Raw genomic sequence first — 18,542 nt, 5'->3', positions numbered from 1 at the left:
AAATAAAAGTGAATCGATATCAATGCCACCTACCTTATGGCGCTTCTTTTTAGGCGTCATGACGAGCGACAGAGCCTCGTTCTGTTCCGAGTCCCTGCTGTCCTCGTTGGCCCTCATGCTCAAGTATTCCTCTCTGCTGCGCTGCTCCCTCTGTTCGCGCTCCCGCTCGCGCTCCCTCTCGCGCTCCCTCTGCTGCTGTTGCTGCTGCTGCATCGAAGCCATGGCGTATATCGTCGGCGGCTTGGGCTGCTGGAACAGGCTGCTCGTCGCCCGGGCGTGCGAGGGCAGCTGATTCAGCTGGTTGAGATTGTTCTCCGCCAGGCCGCCGTGCTGGCCGGAGGCGTGCGACGAGCCGAGACCGGCGATCGGCGAGAAGCTCGACTGGCCAGGTCCGGCCCCGTTCAGGGGTCCAGCGCGACCCGATCGGTCGGACTGGGCCTGCTGCTGTTGCTGCTGAGCGCCCCGGTCGACGACCTTGGTCCTCGGTGACTTGCGCTCGAGGTACTGGCTCGCCAGCATGAGGTCTTTGTTGAGGTTGTTGAGCTGCTCGGCCGCCGCCTGTCCGGCCTCGGCCTGCTTGCCCAGGAACTTCTTTTGCTGCACGAAGCGCGACACTATGCTGTCGATGAGGTTGTTGAGATAGGAGCTGATCTCGGTCTTGAGGCTGTCGGCGAGGCCCTCGAGGTCGGCCCCGCTGATGTTGGGCATGGTCGAGCTGGCCGACTCGACGGCGCCGCGCAACGCGCTCAGACTCTCGTGGAAGTCTTTGTGCTGGACGGGCGTGCCAGACTTGGACATTCTGGCCACGGCCGTGGAGGAGGCCTGGGGCGTCGACGGGCCCACGCTGTCCTGCCTCGAGGGCGGCTGCGAGGGCGGCTGCTGCGGCGACGAGCTCCTGCGCTGGGCCTCGCGCTCGCGCTGCAGCTCCCGCTCGCGCTGCTGCTGCTGCCTGATGGATAGCACCTCCTCGCGCTGCTCCGCCCGCTGCAGCTGCTGCTGCTGCTGCTGAGCCTGATGCTGCTGCGCGGCGGCCTCGCGTTGCGCCTCGCGTTGCGCCTCTCGGTGCGCCTGCTGCGCCTGCTGTGCTTGCGCCTGGGCCGCGGCCGCCTGTTGCTTGAGCCGCTCGGCGTACCTCTCCTGCTCGAGGTAGAATTTTTGATTGACCATGTACATGGCCGCCGCGGCGGCTTGATCGTGGGGCAGCGCCGCCAAGGCGCCGTTGTAGGGCGCGGGCGGATGGGGCCTGTGCGGCCGTGGGGGCAGCTGAGCCGCCACCGTGTGGTGACTCGGCGGGCTCGGTGGCGCGTCCACGCTGTCGTTCGTGTCGGGGCCCATTCGGCTCGAGAGCTCGATGTACTTCTGCTGCATCACCGCCACTTGCTCGTAGAGCTTGTTCAACTGGCTCTTGAGATTGTCCTTCTCCTCGCGCTTCTGCCGGATCGTCGCGTAGTCCTCCTCCTCGTCGCTCTCGTCGTCGTCGTCGAGCATGGTCACGTCGTTCAGCACGTGACTCGACTGGAGCACGTGATGCACCTGCTGCTGCTGCGGATGGTAGAGCTTGCGCTTCTTGCAGCCGTTCACCGCGGGCGCGGGCTGCGGCAGGGCCGGCGAGCTGCGCATCGAGCTCACGATGTTCTCGACGCGAGCCCGCTTGATCTCGGTCGTGGGCGAGCTGCTCTCGGTCTTGGGCAGCACCGGGCACGGCGAGTGACTCGGCGAGCGCTTCAGCAGCGAGTCCTGAAGCTCCTCCTTGACACTGACCGAGCCCGAGCGCATGCCGTTCGGACTCGAGGGCAAGCTCGCCTCGCAGTCGGAGCCGTCGAGGTTCGTGCCGGGCTCCATGCCGGCCTCGGCGAAGGCCTCTTCCATGGCTCGCGCCGCCGACGCCGCGTCCTCCGCACTGTCTTCGGCCTCGGCCGGCAGCACCGGGTCACGATCACTGTGATGACTCCCGCTACCGGCGTTACCGTCCCCACTGTCTTCTCCACCACTGAGCACTCGCGCACTTTCACTGTTACTGTTTTGTTGCGTCTGCTGCTGCTGCTGCAGCGGACTTTCACGTTGCTGCTGCTGTTGCGACTTCAATAGTTCCGTGTTGTTGTTGTTGTTGTGTATGCTGTTGTTGTTGTGCATGCCGTTACTGTTGAGGATGCTGTTGTTGTTGGTGTTGGCGGCCTGATCGACGAGGGTGGCGCTGAGCTTGCGACCCTGGAGGATCTCGCGCAGCATGTGCTGGGCTATGTCGGGCGCCGTGGCCGGGTCGTCGCAGCCGACCACCGGCTGCAGGGGATTCGTCTGCGCGGCGTCCATGGCGCCGATGGCCCCGCTGAGGCCGTGGCTGCCCTCGGGCGATGCACCCGCGTCCGTGGCCTGTTTCACTTGCCGGCCGAAGAGCTCGTTGAGCATCTTGCTGGGCGGGCCGAAGCCCGGTGCCCCGAAGAAGCCGCCGAAAGCTGCAGCGGCCTGCTGCTGCGACGAGGTCGAGGACGTCGTCGTACCGGCGGCACTGCTCGACGAGCTTAATTGTTGTTGTTGCTGTTGCGTTGATTGTCCTTGACTAGTCTGAGCCGAGGCTAGGCCAGAGGACTGCTGTTGTTGCTGCGAAGGCGAGTGCTGCTGCTGCAGCGGGCTGTGCTGCTGACTGCTCGCGCTCTGGTGGCTCGGAGACAACTGCTGCTGCTGCTGCGACTGCTGACAGCTGTTGGGCAGGGGGCCGCTATTGAATATAGAGCCGTAGAGGCCTGCAGCCGAGCTGCCGAGAAAGGACGGCCGCGAGCTGAAGTTCGGTATGCTGGAGTAACTATTGCGCGGCTCGCCGGCGTCCACGCGCTGTCTCGTGCGCTTCTGCTTCTTCAGTAGCTGCTGCTGCTTGCTGTCGGTGCTTGCTCCGTAGAGGGCGAAACAGTCGGTCTCCTCCTCCGATGACATCATCGGCCGTCTGGTTGGTCGGCCCCCCGAAGGCCTGCGTTTCCCCTCCCCGCCAGGGCTCCTTCTGCGATCCCCCCTCTGTCGGCCGTCTGGCTATACTCTGTGCTGCTACTGCTGCTGCTGCTGCTCCGCTCCGCCGTCTTCTTCGCTGTGGTAGCTGCAGGATTGCGGCTCTGCTGCGTCGCGCGTCTGCACTTCTCTCCTTTCCCGCTCGCGCGAGCTTCCCCTTGCTTGCTCGCTTGCTTGCGTCTGGCCGACGCACAGCTGCAGTGTTTCCTTCCTCGCTCGCTGCACTCCGCTTCTCTCTCTTTCTGTCTTGCGCTGCTTGTGCCCAGCCTTCTCCCACTCTTCGCTTCTTTCGCGAATTTCGATGCTTGGCTGCTGCTACTGAGTTGGCGGCACGCGACCACGCGTTGCTTGCTACCTGATGGCAATGACGACGATGATTGTGGCTGCACCTCGGCTGCACTATTCCGTGGGCCGATCCTTCCGCCGTGGAATCGGGCCCAGCGAGCTGTCCTGCTTTGGCGCCCGCTGACTGCCCGAACGACACCTGCCGCGATTCTTCTTGCTGATTCTGCCGCTTTTAACGCTGATCAAGTCGGCATCAAGCCAATTTGCCTGGCCCGTGGCCGCTGCTCGCTGCTGCTGTCTTGCGCTCTTGCTCTTAGGCACTGGTCCTGCGGATCTCCTGCTCCCTCCGGGGAGCTGCATTTCTTCGAGCGAGCCAAAGGGCTGTTTGCCCCACCCCCACACGCGCCCGCGCTTTCACTTACGCTAGTTTGATTAGTGCTTGCTCGATCTGTTCATCCAAGATGCTTCGTTACTTTGATTTTCGACTGGATCTGAAAAATACAAAAATCACAGTTTGTTAGTAAAAACGAAACAAATCTCAGTAACATTTTATTTCATATGTTTATGTATTTATAGGCAACTAATTAATCGAAACGTCTCGTCCTAGATTATAGACTAGATTTATTTATCTATTGCAACGATGGTCGCTCACGTCTTTTAAAATTTATGAACTTTGTCTACGCTTTTGTGCTAAATCGTCTGAGGCATGAAAAGTAAATGGAAGAGGTACTATGATTTACTCTGGGAGATATGTTTTTGTGTACATACTTTTAAATAATAATGTAGGAAAAGTTAAAAAAACCAATAGTAATATCAAAAAATTAGCAATTGTGAAAAATCGTAGATATTACATGGCAGTAAGTGATAGAATAATGTAAGTTTTTAATAACATTTTTCGAATGTAAAAATTTCCAATCCTTCCAAGAAAAAGAAAAAGAGTATAAGCTGATTAAAATATCGTCCAATGTAAAGTCCGAGTGCACGTCTCGGAACGCGTATTAAAGTACGATACAAAAGACGTAAAAAATAAAGTTATTCAGATGAAGGGCCACTTTACTTTTCAATGCAGTTTGACTGTAGCTAAACTTCTGCGGTCTCTCTTTCTTTCTGCGCGCCCGTATATATTTTTAAACTCGGAGCTCAAGGCAGAGCGAAAGGGTTTAAGCAGATATCGATGCCAATTACAAAATATACGAGTACTTTGCAGCAAAAAAAGAAAGAACGAACTAGCAGTTGAGTTTCGCGCAAGGAACGAAGCGCAGAAAATTTCGACAAGATTCAGCCAAGTACAGAGTGAATGACGAGCCTTTCCTTACGTATACACGAGTATCCAGCGTATAATTGCAGTAAAAAAAAAGGAGTTCGCCAGCCGTCTAAGGCACTTATTGTACATGTACAATAAGAGCTATGATATAAACTTTGAAAGACTTTTGCAAAGTTTCCGTACGCGCATTCGAGAAATTCCAGCGTATCATTTCTGCATGCAGCTTCTCTTTTTCAACGAGGAGGTATCGTTCGACCAGACAATTATGCTCCGAGCTTCGGGCTTGCGAACATTAAAATTCGAGTGCAGCCTATTATCCACTAAATACAATAACGTTGAAACAGGCCATCGGAGCAACTTGGAATTTATATTTGAGAAAGTCACGAGGTTTGAATACATCGTTACACGTACGAAGGAAAGCAGATCGATCGATGTCCAATATACAACGCAACTAGGCTCTGTAGCCACGCGCAAGACGTCAGCAAGTGTCACACTTTCATATATTTATAAACTTATAATAAAATCGTGTCGCTTTGACGCGAGGGAGAGAATTAAAAATTGACTCGAGGGTAAAACTTGTCTCTTTTCCATACATAAAAACGTTATTGCACACCCAATAACGTAATTATGCACACATGTATAGGATGCCACAGTGCGTCACAGCTCTCTCTCTCTCTCTCTGCGGCAGAGATGTTTGCATTCAAAGTGCATGACGTCGAGCTCGTAGTGCACGCATATACGACGTACACATAGGCACGGACGACTACATGCTTGGCGCGTTTTATTCCCAGACGCGCTTGGGCACGGTTATACGAGAGAATCGTCAAGTAGCCCTGCCGACACGTATTATAGTACGCCACCGCCGCATACGTGTAAGGACCAGTCTTGTATCACACTTGGCAAACATTCCGTGCATGTGTGCGACGACTGAAAACAAAGAGCACCCGAGGTATAACATGTAGCTAGCTAGCTGCTGCGAGCTCAGAGTCATATCTTGGGCTCGCAGGGCGCGATGATTCCCTCCGCGCGCGTACCTATATGTATGCACGCATGAGAATGCGATGACTGCTGCCGCGGTCCCTTATTACGAGCATCCTATTTTCTTAGCAGCAATTATGTGTCCCGTCTCGATTTCTAGCTTTATTAGCTATTCTCTATTTCGCAGACTGGCCAATTAAAACATGTTTTATATCGCGCTTGTATGCTCGCCCTCGTTTACCTTTTTTATCCGGTTGAAAATTAGTCGCGCGCGCGTGTCTCTCTGGCTACTTCTGGCCGCTCTTAGATAAGGATAACTCGTCGATCAATAAAATTCTTATCTGTACCTGCGTTAACGATTACGAAAATTATCAGGATTTCTCCTGCGTTAGGCCTCGTTACAAAATCAATCGTATATCTTGACCGTCGCTGGAGTACATGCTTTACCGGGACGTTATTTGTGTATATATTCGACTCCAAACTCGACAAAAGCAAAGCCCGTCGCTATTTGTATGTTGTATGTATATCGCCTATGAGGAATATACATCGCGCATAAGGCACGCGAGTATATATTATGTATATAGCCGTGGCGTGCGCGCGCGCGCCAGCGAGCAACAGCTGAGCGAAGGGCACCTGCCCCCCTGCGTTCAGTATACATACAGCGAGTGAGAGAGAGAGAGAGAGAGAGAGAGAGAGTACGTATAAACTATACATACATACGTGTACACACGGTAGAGTATAGAAAGAGAAGAGAATCCATGAGCGCACCCACGTGCCACTCGCGCGCGCTCGCGCCGACCGTTCAAACGCAGATGCCACTCTATGACTATTTGTGCGCGTGTTTGTGTGCGCTATATTATAATGTGCGACGACGGCTATTATTCCGGCAGGGGTCTTTTGACTTCTCGACGATCGATTAAGCCCCCGAAAGAACAAAACGAGATCCTATGTGTATATAAATCGGCGCGTATCTTTCGATGCGCTTTCCTAAGAACGCGAATATCGCTAACTATATCTCAAGATGATTAATCGACTCGATAGTCGGCAGAATTTTCGCGAGAAAAATTAGCCGAGCGGATCGTTGCGTGTCTCGGCAGAAATCGATTCGATGTCGGTCCTGTGCGAGGATAAATTAAACCTTACGCCAGGTATTGTGCATAAACAAACTTATCAGGGAAACTCGATCCCCGTTTCGAACGCGGCGACTTTCACACATACTAATCGCGACGCATTCTTTTGTCAACATTTTTTTTTTTTTTTCATCGTACACACCTTGGCGTTATACGAGCGACTCGTATTATACTTGGCGCGGCACACCACTTGCTCAGCTCGGTATAGGGAGGGTGTCGGCGGAGTCCGAAGCAACAGCTGGCCTTCGGGGTCATTATATCGCGCGCGCGTCTTTCCGCGATAAGGTCAGAACGAGCCGTTCTTTGCCGGGGGTCCCTCGGCTGCACGGCGATCGCGGCTCCTTATACGTGTGTGGTGTATACATGCATCGCGGTGTACGTACACAACGTTGTGCACCTTGACGCGCTCGAAGCTCGCGTGGGAGAAAAAGCGGAAAGAGCGGAAACTAGCGGCTACCTATATAGGTGCCAGGAGGAAGTCGCCGAGTACATAGCGGAAGACTAATTGCAAATACTCTATGCCGTGTACGCGGGCAAATCTATACCTGTATAGGAAAGTGCATGCGTATGTGCACGCAGCGGCGACGGCGGCTATTGTCTGCGCGTCCCGCGCGTAAGGGTTCACGCACTCGGGATCGACCGGATACGTTTTTTTTTTTTTTCATACGTATCACGGAGAAAGTGCACGTGGTATTTTAATGCACAAAGACATAGTTTGTTGCTAGGAAGCTGTTGCAGTGCTGCTTTGTCCTATCCGAGCCGTCATGCTTCGGCTCGCATCGATACGTCAAGCTATCGCCGCTACTCCGTCCTTAAATATATACGTCTCTCTCTGTCTCTCTTTTTATTATATTGCACGCACAAAAGTCATAGCCTCGTTTTCCTACCTGCCAGGCGTCTCTGCCTCTTTTTTTTTCATTGTGTTTTTTCATTTACAGCGTGACGCAACAATGATCACGGCGTATCTTTTCCTTCTGACCTAAACTCGTATACATAGCTGTAATGGAATAAAGGAGTCGAGCTTGCAGACTGAATTCCAGATATTATTGTAAAAAAATCCATGTTTCTGCGGCGCAAAGGTTAAAAAACGCTACATTAGCAGAACAGACAAAGGCACTCCTTCAACCCTTAACGAATTCCGTTGAAAGCGATGCTTACATTTTACCAAATAAGACAATTCACGAAAAGTAATGAGCGAGCGACATAAGCCTGTGGCATTTGGCAAACTCGCGAGCTTCACGTGCATATGGCGAATTACATTACAAGTACGGGGCAGCTGAGGGTGATAAAAAAAAACACAAGGAGATTCGACTCGGGTACACTTAAACGCACACATGACGTAGCATGTGCATCGGAATTCACGTTATATACTCGGCGCAGCGACGCAAAGACCCATTACACTCGAGACCCCGCGCGTATATATAAGTTTTTCGCTCGTGGGTGTCATGTGCGACTCGGACAAGTTCGCAGGGGGGCCTCTCGCTGCCTTCCCGGTGCGCGCACTAAACGCGTACATGGGAACCCAATAACGATCAACGGTCCATGTCCATGTGCCGGCTCGACTCGTAGCAGCCGCACTACACACCGACGCTTAAACTCGCATAATAATGATAGCACTTCCTCTTTGCCACGCTGTCTCGTGTACATGTATTAAAGCCTTTTTTGCGAGGAGCACGTGAACTTACGAGTCCAAGCTACTGGGGCTCTTGGGCAATGTGCGTAAGGGCCCCCCTTCGCGTTCGTTAACCAACACCGACGAGCCTATGGTTATAATGTAATATCGATCGTTGCATTTACCTGAACGTCGGAGATGGCTAGAGTATCGATACCCCCCTTGGATCGCGCATGCAGAGCTATTACGAAAAATAATGACAGACTGCTCGGGCGTAGAGGTCAGCTCGTTACCAAGTCTACGGATCGATGTAAATAAATTTTACAAAAATAACACGTGTTACGGTTTCTGCCTGAATTCTCGACACATTCCTTGAGTGAAAAAGTAGCATCTACGGTTATCATCGTGACCCAATTCGTAACTCGTATAGTGAAGCATTGCTCCGATAGCATATAGGTAACAATTGCACCATGTAAAGTTAGGCAAACAATGGCTCGTGGCTGCCGTCTTAGTGCATTCGATAACTACACAACGAGCGATCTATAGCAGTACAGTCTGATATAGCTCCTAGACGTGCACGTAGACTCATCGTATAATGCACCCACGTACTTAGGCATTCATAGGCCCTAATATATGTACAAATACAGCGAGCAGTACACGAGGCTTGCATCGTCACGTATACGGCAAAGCGAGCGAGCAACAAGTTGACCGATTCACGCGTGCATTATGGTATATATACATCGGATCCCTGCGCCGGTCAATTGGTCGTTTATGATATAAAATAATCCTGTATATATACGGTTAATTTTGTTATTACGCGTACTGCCGGGCGCTGGGATAATGCGAATGCAGCACGCGGAAAATTTGAAATTTTCTCATTGCCAAGGTATTTCGGGCGCCTCTTTTATCACTGGGCCCCCTCCCACGTACATACATGCGGATAATTTTCATAATTTACAGCTGGTTAAATGTCACTTTTTCGCCCACCGCTGGCAACTATACGCACGTATACTTGCACGCGTGCGCGAGCGCGAGGGTGTGTGTATCGCTGAATTCTCGCGAGAATTGATGGTGTAGCTGAATCTTTTTGTGCACCCTAGAATGTGTGTGTGCGTACATTATATATATATATGATATGTAACCGATGAGTCGATGAGATTTATATATTAGCGTAAGCGCATGTGTGTAATATTCGAGCCAGAACAATGACTATGGAAATTTTGCGTACAACTGATCATCTCGTTGACTTTGCTTTGAGATACTTTCGCTTTTTTCACACATCCGAACGCTGAACGATGTACCGGTATACTTTAGGTCAGGTTCATCGATGCACCGAGCTCAGAGCTCATAATACCTAGACTATTTTACTCCGTCTGCATTCGAAATGAAATTTGTTGCTCGTGCAGCAAAGTCATAAAAATCTAACGGACAAACGAGCTCGCTCGGTACATTGAAGATCCTGACGCTCGCTCGCAGTTAGTCAAGCAGCAAAGTTCACGTTGTCGAATTTTTCTGAAAAACCGGAGATAGCAAGTAGATCCCTTCGGTACTATACACGCACGCTGGAGCATGCACTTTCACGCTGCACAACCATAACTGTGCAATGCTGCTACAGCAGTGGAGCTAACAGGGAAGGGAAATAAGTATAAGGAAAGAGATTTAAAAGATGACCCTGTGCACTTATTCGTACGTATATATACGAGCTATACTTGCACGACGGCCCATACAAACAGTTCCTCGAGAGACCCTTAGCTCTTTTTCCCAAGGTGCTCTCGCTCGCTCTCGTTCTCTCTCTGTGCATTCTCTCTTGCTTCCGAGATTTTTCAGGAAATATTTTCTTCAATATAAATGCGAGTATATAGGCGCAATATGTAGGTACATGCGCGCTATATGTGCACGTATTATAGGGGTGTCGAGCGCGCCTCGTGCGTTGTGTTCCCATGACTTCTCGTTTGCCGCGAAACGCACCGAACGCCGGTTTCTTCTACCCTCCTCCTGCCTTATACTTTATGTGCGCGCAAGTGTGTGCCTATGTGTGTGTATTCTTGTGGGAAACGCGCAGTTATGTGCGCGAGGCTCTACGCGCTCACAGCACGTTTGATATTGAAGGACGTAAAAAAATCTTATGCCACTGCGCGCCCTTCTTGATTCGCGTCGCGAAGAAGCTCGGCAACGGTTCTTCTTACACGTACAACACAGCTACCCGTATGAAATCTGCACGAATCTTTCCGTGGTACGTGAATGCTGCACTTTTGTTTACTTGCCTAGGATTTGATTTTTCTGATGAGGGGTGCTTATTCATGATACGTAATGCAGGCTTTTTTTCTCTACGCTCGGAATCTTCGAGATGACGAGATTTTTTATCGATTAAAATAACGTGAGAACGAGAATTTATGAACTCTACGTAGCAAGAATGACTTGAAAACGAGAAATTCATACGCTTCAAAAGTTTTCGGTGCTGACATTTAAATTCAAATGAAACAATCATATCGTTTTCTTACATGATTCTTTGAAAAATAAATATCAAAAGAAGCAACCTATGTAGAAAGAATAAATAAATTTGAATTTTCCGTAGACCAGTGCAGAAGCTGCGGAAATAAGAAATAAATAAGGAATTCTGGTATCGTTGGCTTACACAACGGACTAACGTCTTTGCCCGGCTAATCCAAAAATTTAAAGGGACCCTTTTCGATTCACCCCTATACCTGGCTACATAGTACGCCGAGTCTACGAAAGAAGGCGAAGGAGAATAAGAACTCGGAAGAAGAAAGAAAAGAAGCTGAAAAAAAAAACAAAATGGGGGGCCCCTCAGGTGTGTGCGAGCTGTATACAACAGGCTGTTGTGGAGAGAGATCGGTGACCTATACCCGAGACTATTTAAATGCCCATGAGTTTACAAGTCCCCTTCCTTGGAAGACTTTTACCTTTGCCCCAGCGTCATATGATTGCGAGCGGCAAGACTTTACCTTGCTCAACTCTGGGATAGTCCGTGTGTGTGTGTGTGTGTGTGTGTGTGTGTGTGTGTGTGTGTGTGTGTATACACTATAGAAAGGGGAGCAAAGAGGTAGGCCCACTCGCGTGCCAGCTGGCTCAACTTCTATATCTTGGGCATACACGAGCGAGTAACCGACGTTTCGGCTTCTTGGCCCCGAGACCATTGTAACGTCTTGGTAGCAAATATTATACATACATACGGGAGTTATCGCATTGTACGCTCAGCGTCTTTAAGAAAGTGCCCGCCAAGAAGACCCCTTCTTGTGTACGAACGCCTTGAGACGACGACGCGTGCCGTGTGTGCTCCCGAGTCGTAACGTACGACCGCGCTAAGGGTGTGCGCTCCATAACGGACTTTTCTCTTTCGCTCGCTGCGTGCGTGTAAGGCGCGAGCCCGACACATGGGGCGACCGTCTTGGATCGATAGTCTTGGACGACGACGACGACGACGACGACGACGCTCGCTCACACGTACGCGTAATAAATATGGGCTGTTTGCGCACGAGGGGGACATTTAAGGAACATCAGCGACTGACGGTTAACGGAAATCCGAGCTGACTTCGCTGCGCGCCCGTGCGCACAACAGAGGAGGAATGCACGATTTGACTTTTCCAATTAACTTATCGAGAATGCGGTTTTGGCCCGACAAAATTATGAAAAATGTTTCTGACTTGCGTGTCGCTGCGGAGAGCCCGAGCAGAAATTTTTTACGATTTTTCGCGTTGAAATCACGTCGTATATCCTAGCGTCGTCGTCGTAGCCGAGTAAAAAAGTAGCGCTATATTGTCTCGGAGAATAAATCGCGATACTTTTCGACGCGCGGCTGAACTATGTACAACTGCTGCTGCTGCTGCACAGCCACTCGAGTACCAATAAAAAGAAAAGTCGCGCGAGATTACGAAACGACGATTGCAAGAAGGCCGCACGACGTCGTTCTGGCTCGCGCTCCGTGAGACAATTGCAACCAGCTTCATGACAAAACTTTGTCCATTGAATGTAATTATGTACACGCATAAGGTCGGGCAGGAGCAGGAGCGAGAAACTGCAGCAGCTCGAGCCGAGCGATATTGTGAGCCGTATATAGCCGCGGCGCGCGTCTCTCGCTACGGAAAAAAATGCGCGCATTGTTATTATATCCGCGGGAAAAGTTAGCTCGGCGGCGGCGGCGCTCTGGCTTGCTGCCACAGGACTTCTTGCCCTGCAACTTTGCGCTATATAATAATAACTCGCACGCGCGCACACCGCCAGTTATACGATTGCAGAAATAAGCAGCAGAACTGGCAGCTTTAGCTCGCGGTAATGCCAATATGGCTGCTGCCGCTGCTGCTCTCAAGTGCAGGCTATTTCGAAGCGAAGCAGCAGAAGCAGCTCCTTCGCGGAGGAGTAAAACACGCCAATAAAAGACTCGGCGATGCCGTGTCGTAGTCGCGCCCACCTACCGCGTGTATATATAGCGGAGTCTCGTTTACGCCTCCTACACAGCCTCGAAGCAATTCGCTGCCAGAAGCTTCTGCACTTGTTTTTGTTGCGTTTTTACGTAACTGATCGCGAGTCTTCGCGTTGCAAGTGGCTCGTCGTATTTTTACCGATATCTAGCACAAATAATGACTTACTCTATTGAATGGCAAACTCGAAACGCGTAAATCGTACGCTGAAAATAGCAATCGACGTTATTTGTCCGAATGGCATGGATAGCGTTAAAAAGTTTCAATGATCGTACAAAATACGAGCTATAATTCGTTGCTCGAGTGACACTGTTATCGTTGCGTAATGCCGCATTGGCCATCGATGCACCAGCTGGCACACATCATTACATTAATATTCTCATTTGAAATATATGAAGACAGATCAGACAGATTGAAATGGCAATAGGAAAATATTTCAGCTTCTTAGAAAGCTATGTAAATAAGCTACAGGAGAAAGCGGGAGGGGACGGCGAAAAGGTGTTAATGAAAGAAAAAAATCAATACTCGCTGAGACTAAAAGTCTACTCTACATGGGCAGGCTATATACGCGATACGAACTGCGGAGTCTGAAAATGACAAAAGTGCAATGCATCGAATACATTAATTCTCCCTTGAGAAGATGCCGCCACTGCACATCATCGACAGCAGCTGCATCGAGTTCGTATACATATAGTAGCATCGACAAGACGAGGCTATAGGGCTCGCTCCATAGGTATACGATACATGCGCGTATATATATATATATAGGAACGTGCGCGCGCGCGAGCGGTCCGATCGTTTAAGCCAATCACGCAGTGATTGAGTGTAATGGACTTGCTTCTTGTCCCCTTGGCTACTCTGCCGCCGCGTACTTGCCGTACGTCAGAGGCTCTCATCGAACTCGCTTTGGCCTCGCGCCGCCAAAAGATGCTCGAGATCTTACGCTGGCTTTGAGAACCGCCGCAGCTGACCAGCTTCGCGTAAATGCGCTCGCTATTTGAATTGCGCCTTTGCTCCGACAAACTGAACTGCGCTTTCAATTACTTTATTTTGGTAAACTTCGATTTTTCAATCTATTTTTCGATAAAAATTAAAAAACAAAAAAGTTTGAATAATTGAAATGATATATGCATCGAAATATGTTCTTCGACAAAACGTTTCTTTTTTCAAGAGTCATAAGTTATGTAAAAATTTGCGCGTAGTATTAAAAACGTATAACAACGATGAGATTGTGATAGTAGAGTACAGCGAAGTGTTAGAGAAAGAGAGACAATCTCCTAATGCGCATAAAGACTCTAGCCAAGCAGTGGTCAGCGCAACACAGCATACATTCATATAATAATGAGGAAGGTGACTTCCGACGATATACGATGCATCATATTATATATAATATTGAATCCACACACGCGCGAACGACGGAGCTACGTATGACGGCGATGATGATGATGTCCCCGATAGATGATACGGAGCACCGGAGGAGGAGGAGCAGCAGCAGGAGCTGCAGTAGCAGAAGCAAAGCGACAAAGGCAAGAAGCGGTCAGTAAACAAGCGTCGTGTAATACAACAAGTATATTATATTACACATATCTGCAGTAAAGCAAGGAGCGAACGACGTGCGCGCGAGCACGAGAGAGAGAGAGAGAGAGCGACAGATATAGCGAACCCTTTTTCGCACTTATATATTATAGGTATCGTGCCGTTCGAGATTCACGCCTGCACACCGAGATGACGTACTAAACGTCCAAAGGCTACTTAAGCACGTCCGGGTCGCCGCTGCTACTGTCGGAATTATTAATCGCTCGGCGAGTCTACACTGCGGCTGTGCTCGACGGCGCGGTCGTAAACGAATGTACGAGCGATTGATTTGTCTCGCTTGTCATTTACTTACTGCGCTGCGCGCTTCTTACTGTTTTTTCTTGCGCGGCATAATATCGTGTGTAGCGTCCACGCGCGGTCCCCCTAAAAATTCATATTATACGCTCTATCATCTGTCACGTGTTTACATATACGGAAGTCGAGCGCTGATACGTTCATCCGTTTCGAGGAGACGGATACGACCGAAGCTTTGATTTTTTTCTTCGAGCGTAATTTATACGAAATACGGGGCCCATGATCCCATAGGCCAGTTCACTTGCTGCTCTACACTTATCTTCGCGATGATTTGGGAACTCGAGCGATGAGTGACGATCAGCGTTTTTCTCGGGGCATTAATGAAAGCGTTTAGCATGCGCGCGCGTACTTATAAAGCGCCACCATTGACGAATAACGCGAGAGCGAAATTGTATTTTCCAATTTGCAGAGGCGAGAAGGACAAAAGCGCTTGAGAATCCGCGGAAGAAGAAATTCACACAGCGACACAAGATGTTCCGCAAGAAGCTTCGCGCGCTCGTCGTCATTTACATTGCGCGTAATTTATCCATAAACTCGCGCGTACAGCCGCGAAATGCACTGCAGACGTCGCACGATCATTTGACTCATCAACGAGCGAGCAAGTCACGCGCATGTATAATAGCCGCGTAAAGTGCACCACGCCGCGTTCGAGCAAGTCCGCGATTTCAATGGGAATGTAAGCCTCGCGCGTAAATAGGCGAAATAATTTTTTGTCACTTATTCGTGTATTTTGCGAATAGGAAGACTCGTTGTTATGCGCATTCGTTGCGCAGATTAACACGGCACATCGTCGTTCCCGCAAGTGTCGGACTCCGCGCCAAACGACACTGGTTAATCCAATTGAATCAATTTGGGTTAAACTTCAAGTCGTCTAAACAGCTTGTTTAGTGTCGCACATGTATATATTGTGTACGCGCCTGTGTGAATATATGCCACAATGCATACAAATTCGTTTCCGGCTTTTGCACACATACATTCAACTTGCTGGCTTCATTGTGTCTTGTCCTTGATGAATTTTTTCAAAAAGCTCGGGCTTTTTATTTTTTTGGTTCATTTTTTAAGCTGTCCGAGCAGAACATTGTATATTACATAAGCGTAATTCAAAATCACTGCATTTCTTGAGATATGTGAAGACGCATGACGAAAAGGGGTGTCTATATTGAGCTCAAGTCATCATCAAATCGTTGAATATAAGCATGCATATTTGCTTCAGGTACACATTTACCATGGGCTTTAATAGGCAACGAGAGTCATCTTCAATTGAAGGATTAAAGGGTCGCGATGACTGTTTTCTGCCCCCGAGGACCTCGAAGTAACGTAGCTTTGTGCTGCGCAAAGCTGATGACGACGGTTTCAACGGAGTAAACGTCGTCTTCTCTCGTCATCGTTATAATATGTCCTGAAGAAAATTAATTATTTCTCGCCGCGTAGATTATTCAGGATCTTGAACTAGCGAGCGGCAGCGAGATAAAAATTGAGAATAATCGATAAATATTTAATTTGAAACTGTCTGCAAGATTAATTTCTGTCAATCTATCCGCTAATCTAGGAGAACGAATTTTTTCTGGAACTCAATTTAACTTAACTGCACGTTCTCTTTTCTCCCTCTCTCTATTTCTCTCCCTGTCTTCCTCTCTTCCTCATACTATATAGCGGGACTTTTCAATGCACTAGCAATCGTGCAAAATAAGCTCCACACGCTGATACGCACATACGTGAATGTGGGAGCTGCATATGTGGAGCCTCGAACTCTGCTCCGGCCGCTCGGCACATTTCTGCACATCTATCTTGCTTCACTTTGACGGACTTGTACGACGATGGACCTTGGCGACGGCAGCGGCGGCGGTGGCAACGACGACGCGTCGACGACGGCTACGACGACGACTAGGGTGGGTAGTCAGTGAAACCGATCGATCACAGCACTCCGTGCATCGGAAATTCCTCTTTACTTTTCATGTACAGTATATACGCGCGTTCACATATCAACGAGAGAGAGAAAGAGATCTGCCTGCATACAAGAGAAAAAGCGTTAATTAAAAGAGATTTGCTTGCTTGCACCAGACGGTTATAATATAGGCGAGGAGAAAAAACGAAGACGTGTCAGAGCAACGAGAGAGCTGCATATATGACGAAAAATAAAGAAGAAAAACTCCAAAGCTACCTGCAGCAGTGCGATCGAAAGATAGGATGAGAAAAAGAGAGCGAGCGGATATGTATAAGAGAACAATTTTTCCATTGCAGAAAACGGCGAGTAAAGAATTTCCTTTTTTTTTTTTTAATCCTTTGCAAGCTCGTATAGACGGAATCGTGTAGACCTTTGCAAGTTCCATATATCTCTCTCTCTCTCTCTTATATATGCAAAGCCATATATAGTACGATACACGATGTATTTGAATCGATCGCTTTTTGCCTTTGACGTAAAGCTCTCGAGCTGCAGCTCGGAGATTTTTCCCCCGTTACGAAATCTACGCGCTGCGCCTGCTCGTCACGATTTCAACTTTTGCGCGTGCACGAACGTGCTCGCAAGCTGTCATTATTAAGTTGGCGTTGATAATTGAAAATACTAAGAGAGTAAACACGTAGATCGTATACGGTCCTTCCTCGCGTGGCTGTATAGCATTGACAATCGCTGCTTTTTCTCTATACATCAAATTATAATCTAGAGAGTCAACCAACCAAGGTAATACTTTATGCATGTATATTATAGACGAGCGCGTATGGACTCCTCCTCCCGGTGACCCTTTTTTTTTTTTTGTTATTCATTAAGTTAGGAGCGTGCATCGGCACGGCGGCGCAGCTCGCCTGTCCTGGCGCGTCGTATATATGTATTTACATTTACAAGAGAAAGACTGTATAAACAAGGGAATTCTCGCTTATTAGCCGCACACACGGGCGAGAGTTTAACCGTGGAGCTTGCAGGTTGAAAGAGCTCGGGCGCGAGAGAAAGAGGAACGAGGCATTTCTCTTTGGCGTATTGTGCGCGTTGCCGGCTCTCGCGAATATAATGCTCGCGTCGAGCGCGGAAAAAAGGCAATATACGTGCGCTCGTGGAATAAAGGCATGTCTCTGCGCTACTACGCGCGGAATATAAGTATGTCTCTATCGAATCCGGAACTCGTATATAGCGGAGCGACAATAGCGCGGAAGGCGATACACTTGGACGATCGGGGCCGGTCAAACTTTTGTCTGCGTGTCTCTCTCTCTCTCGTCCGCGCGCAAAGAATCATCGTCACTCGTCGCTCGAGAGTCGAAGCTGCGGCCGCGGCGCACAGAGAAAAAGAGAGAGAGACAATATCGTTGAGCGATAGATTGCTGGGCAGTCGAGCTCGTCTCCTCGAGAGAGCGATTGCCGTGTCGATTATATCGTACGATATATACTCAAATTGACTTCCGAAACTGCGAGAAAACGAATCGAAACTGCGCCGTCACGCACTTCTGGCTCCTGGATGTAACGCGGCGAAAAAGACCCCCTTCGAAGCGAGAACGCGCAGAAAGATATTTGTCGCGAGCGATAATCAGCGCGGCGGCCTCGCGTGTGCATTATGCGAGCCAAGTGTCCGGAAAATCAACATTAGTTCCGACCTCTGGAATGTGGAAGCAGAGTTCGTGAGCAAGAACCGATACGTGAAAGAGAGAGAGAGAGGGAGAAAACATAAACTTATTTACGCACACATTCGCCAAGAGGAAACAGCTCGCGCTCGCCCCGATCTTCCTTCGGCGCAGTGCGCGATACTGATTATCAACGCAAGTATGCTTTTGTGCTTTTCGGAATACAATAAGCTGGCGCGAGTAGCTGAGCGGAAAGTAATTTCGAGTTACAGCGCGACAAGTGCCTCGGGCTGCGGTTAATAAATTTTCTATCGTAATTTGAGAAGCCCGCGCGTCCCATCAATCAAGTTCTTCGTCTACGATAATATCTATATACATCGGGTGCTACACACTCGAAG

The 18,542-nt window shown here is 49.4% G+C and overlaps 1 protein-coding gene and 1 long non-coding RNA gene across 4 annotated transcripts in view; both read right to left on the bottom strand.

Moving 5' to 3' along the window:
* LOC106656055 (homeobox protein prospero-like) overlaps positions 1 to 2,931 on the bottom strand; it is a 30,401-nt gene extending 27,470 nt beyond the window's left edge. For both annotated transcript variants that reach the window (XM_023459536.1, XM_014376692.2), the window contains exon 1: positions 34 to 2,931. In XM_023459536.1, the coding sequence (XP_023315304.1) occupies positions 34 to 2,931 (2,898 nt within the window). The remainder of the gene's footprint in view (positions 1 to 33) is intronic.
* A 110-nt stretch (positions 2,932 to 3,041) lies between these two features.
* LOC106656152 overlaps positions 3,042 to 18,542 on the bottom strand; it is an 84,387-nt gene continuing 68,886 nt past the window's right edge. For both annotated transcript variants that reach the window (XR_001339471.2, XR_002763489.1), the window contains exon 4: positions 3,042 to 3,773. This is a non-coding gene — a long non-coding RNA (uncharacterized LOC106656152). The remainder of the gene's footprint in view (positions 3,774 to 18,542) is intronic.

The sequence above is a fragment of the Trichogramma pretiosum genome, unplaced genomic scaffold (genome assembly GCF_000599845.2).
Source record: "Trichogramma pretiosum strain Unisexual culture from Peru unplaced genomic scaffold, Tpre_2.0 scaffold7, whole genome shotgun sequence".
NCBI lineage: Eukaryota > Metazoa > Arthropoda > Insecta > Hymenoptera > Trichogrammatidae > Trichogramma > Trichogramma pretiosum.
Note: the sequence above shows the minus strand (reverse complement) of the source record. Positions and strands in the feature narration are given on the sequence as shown.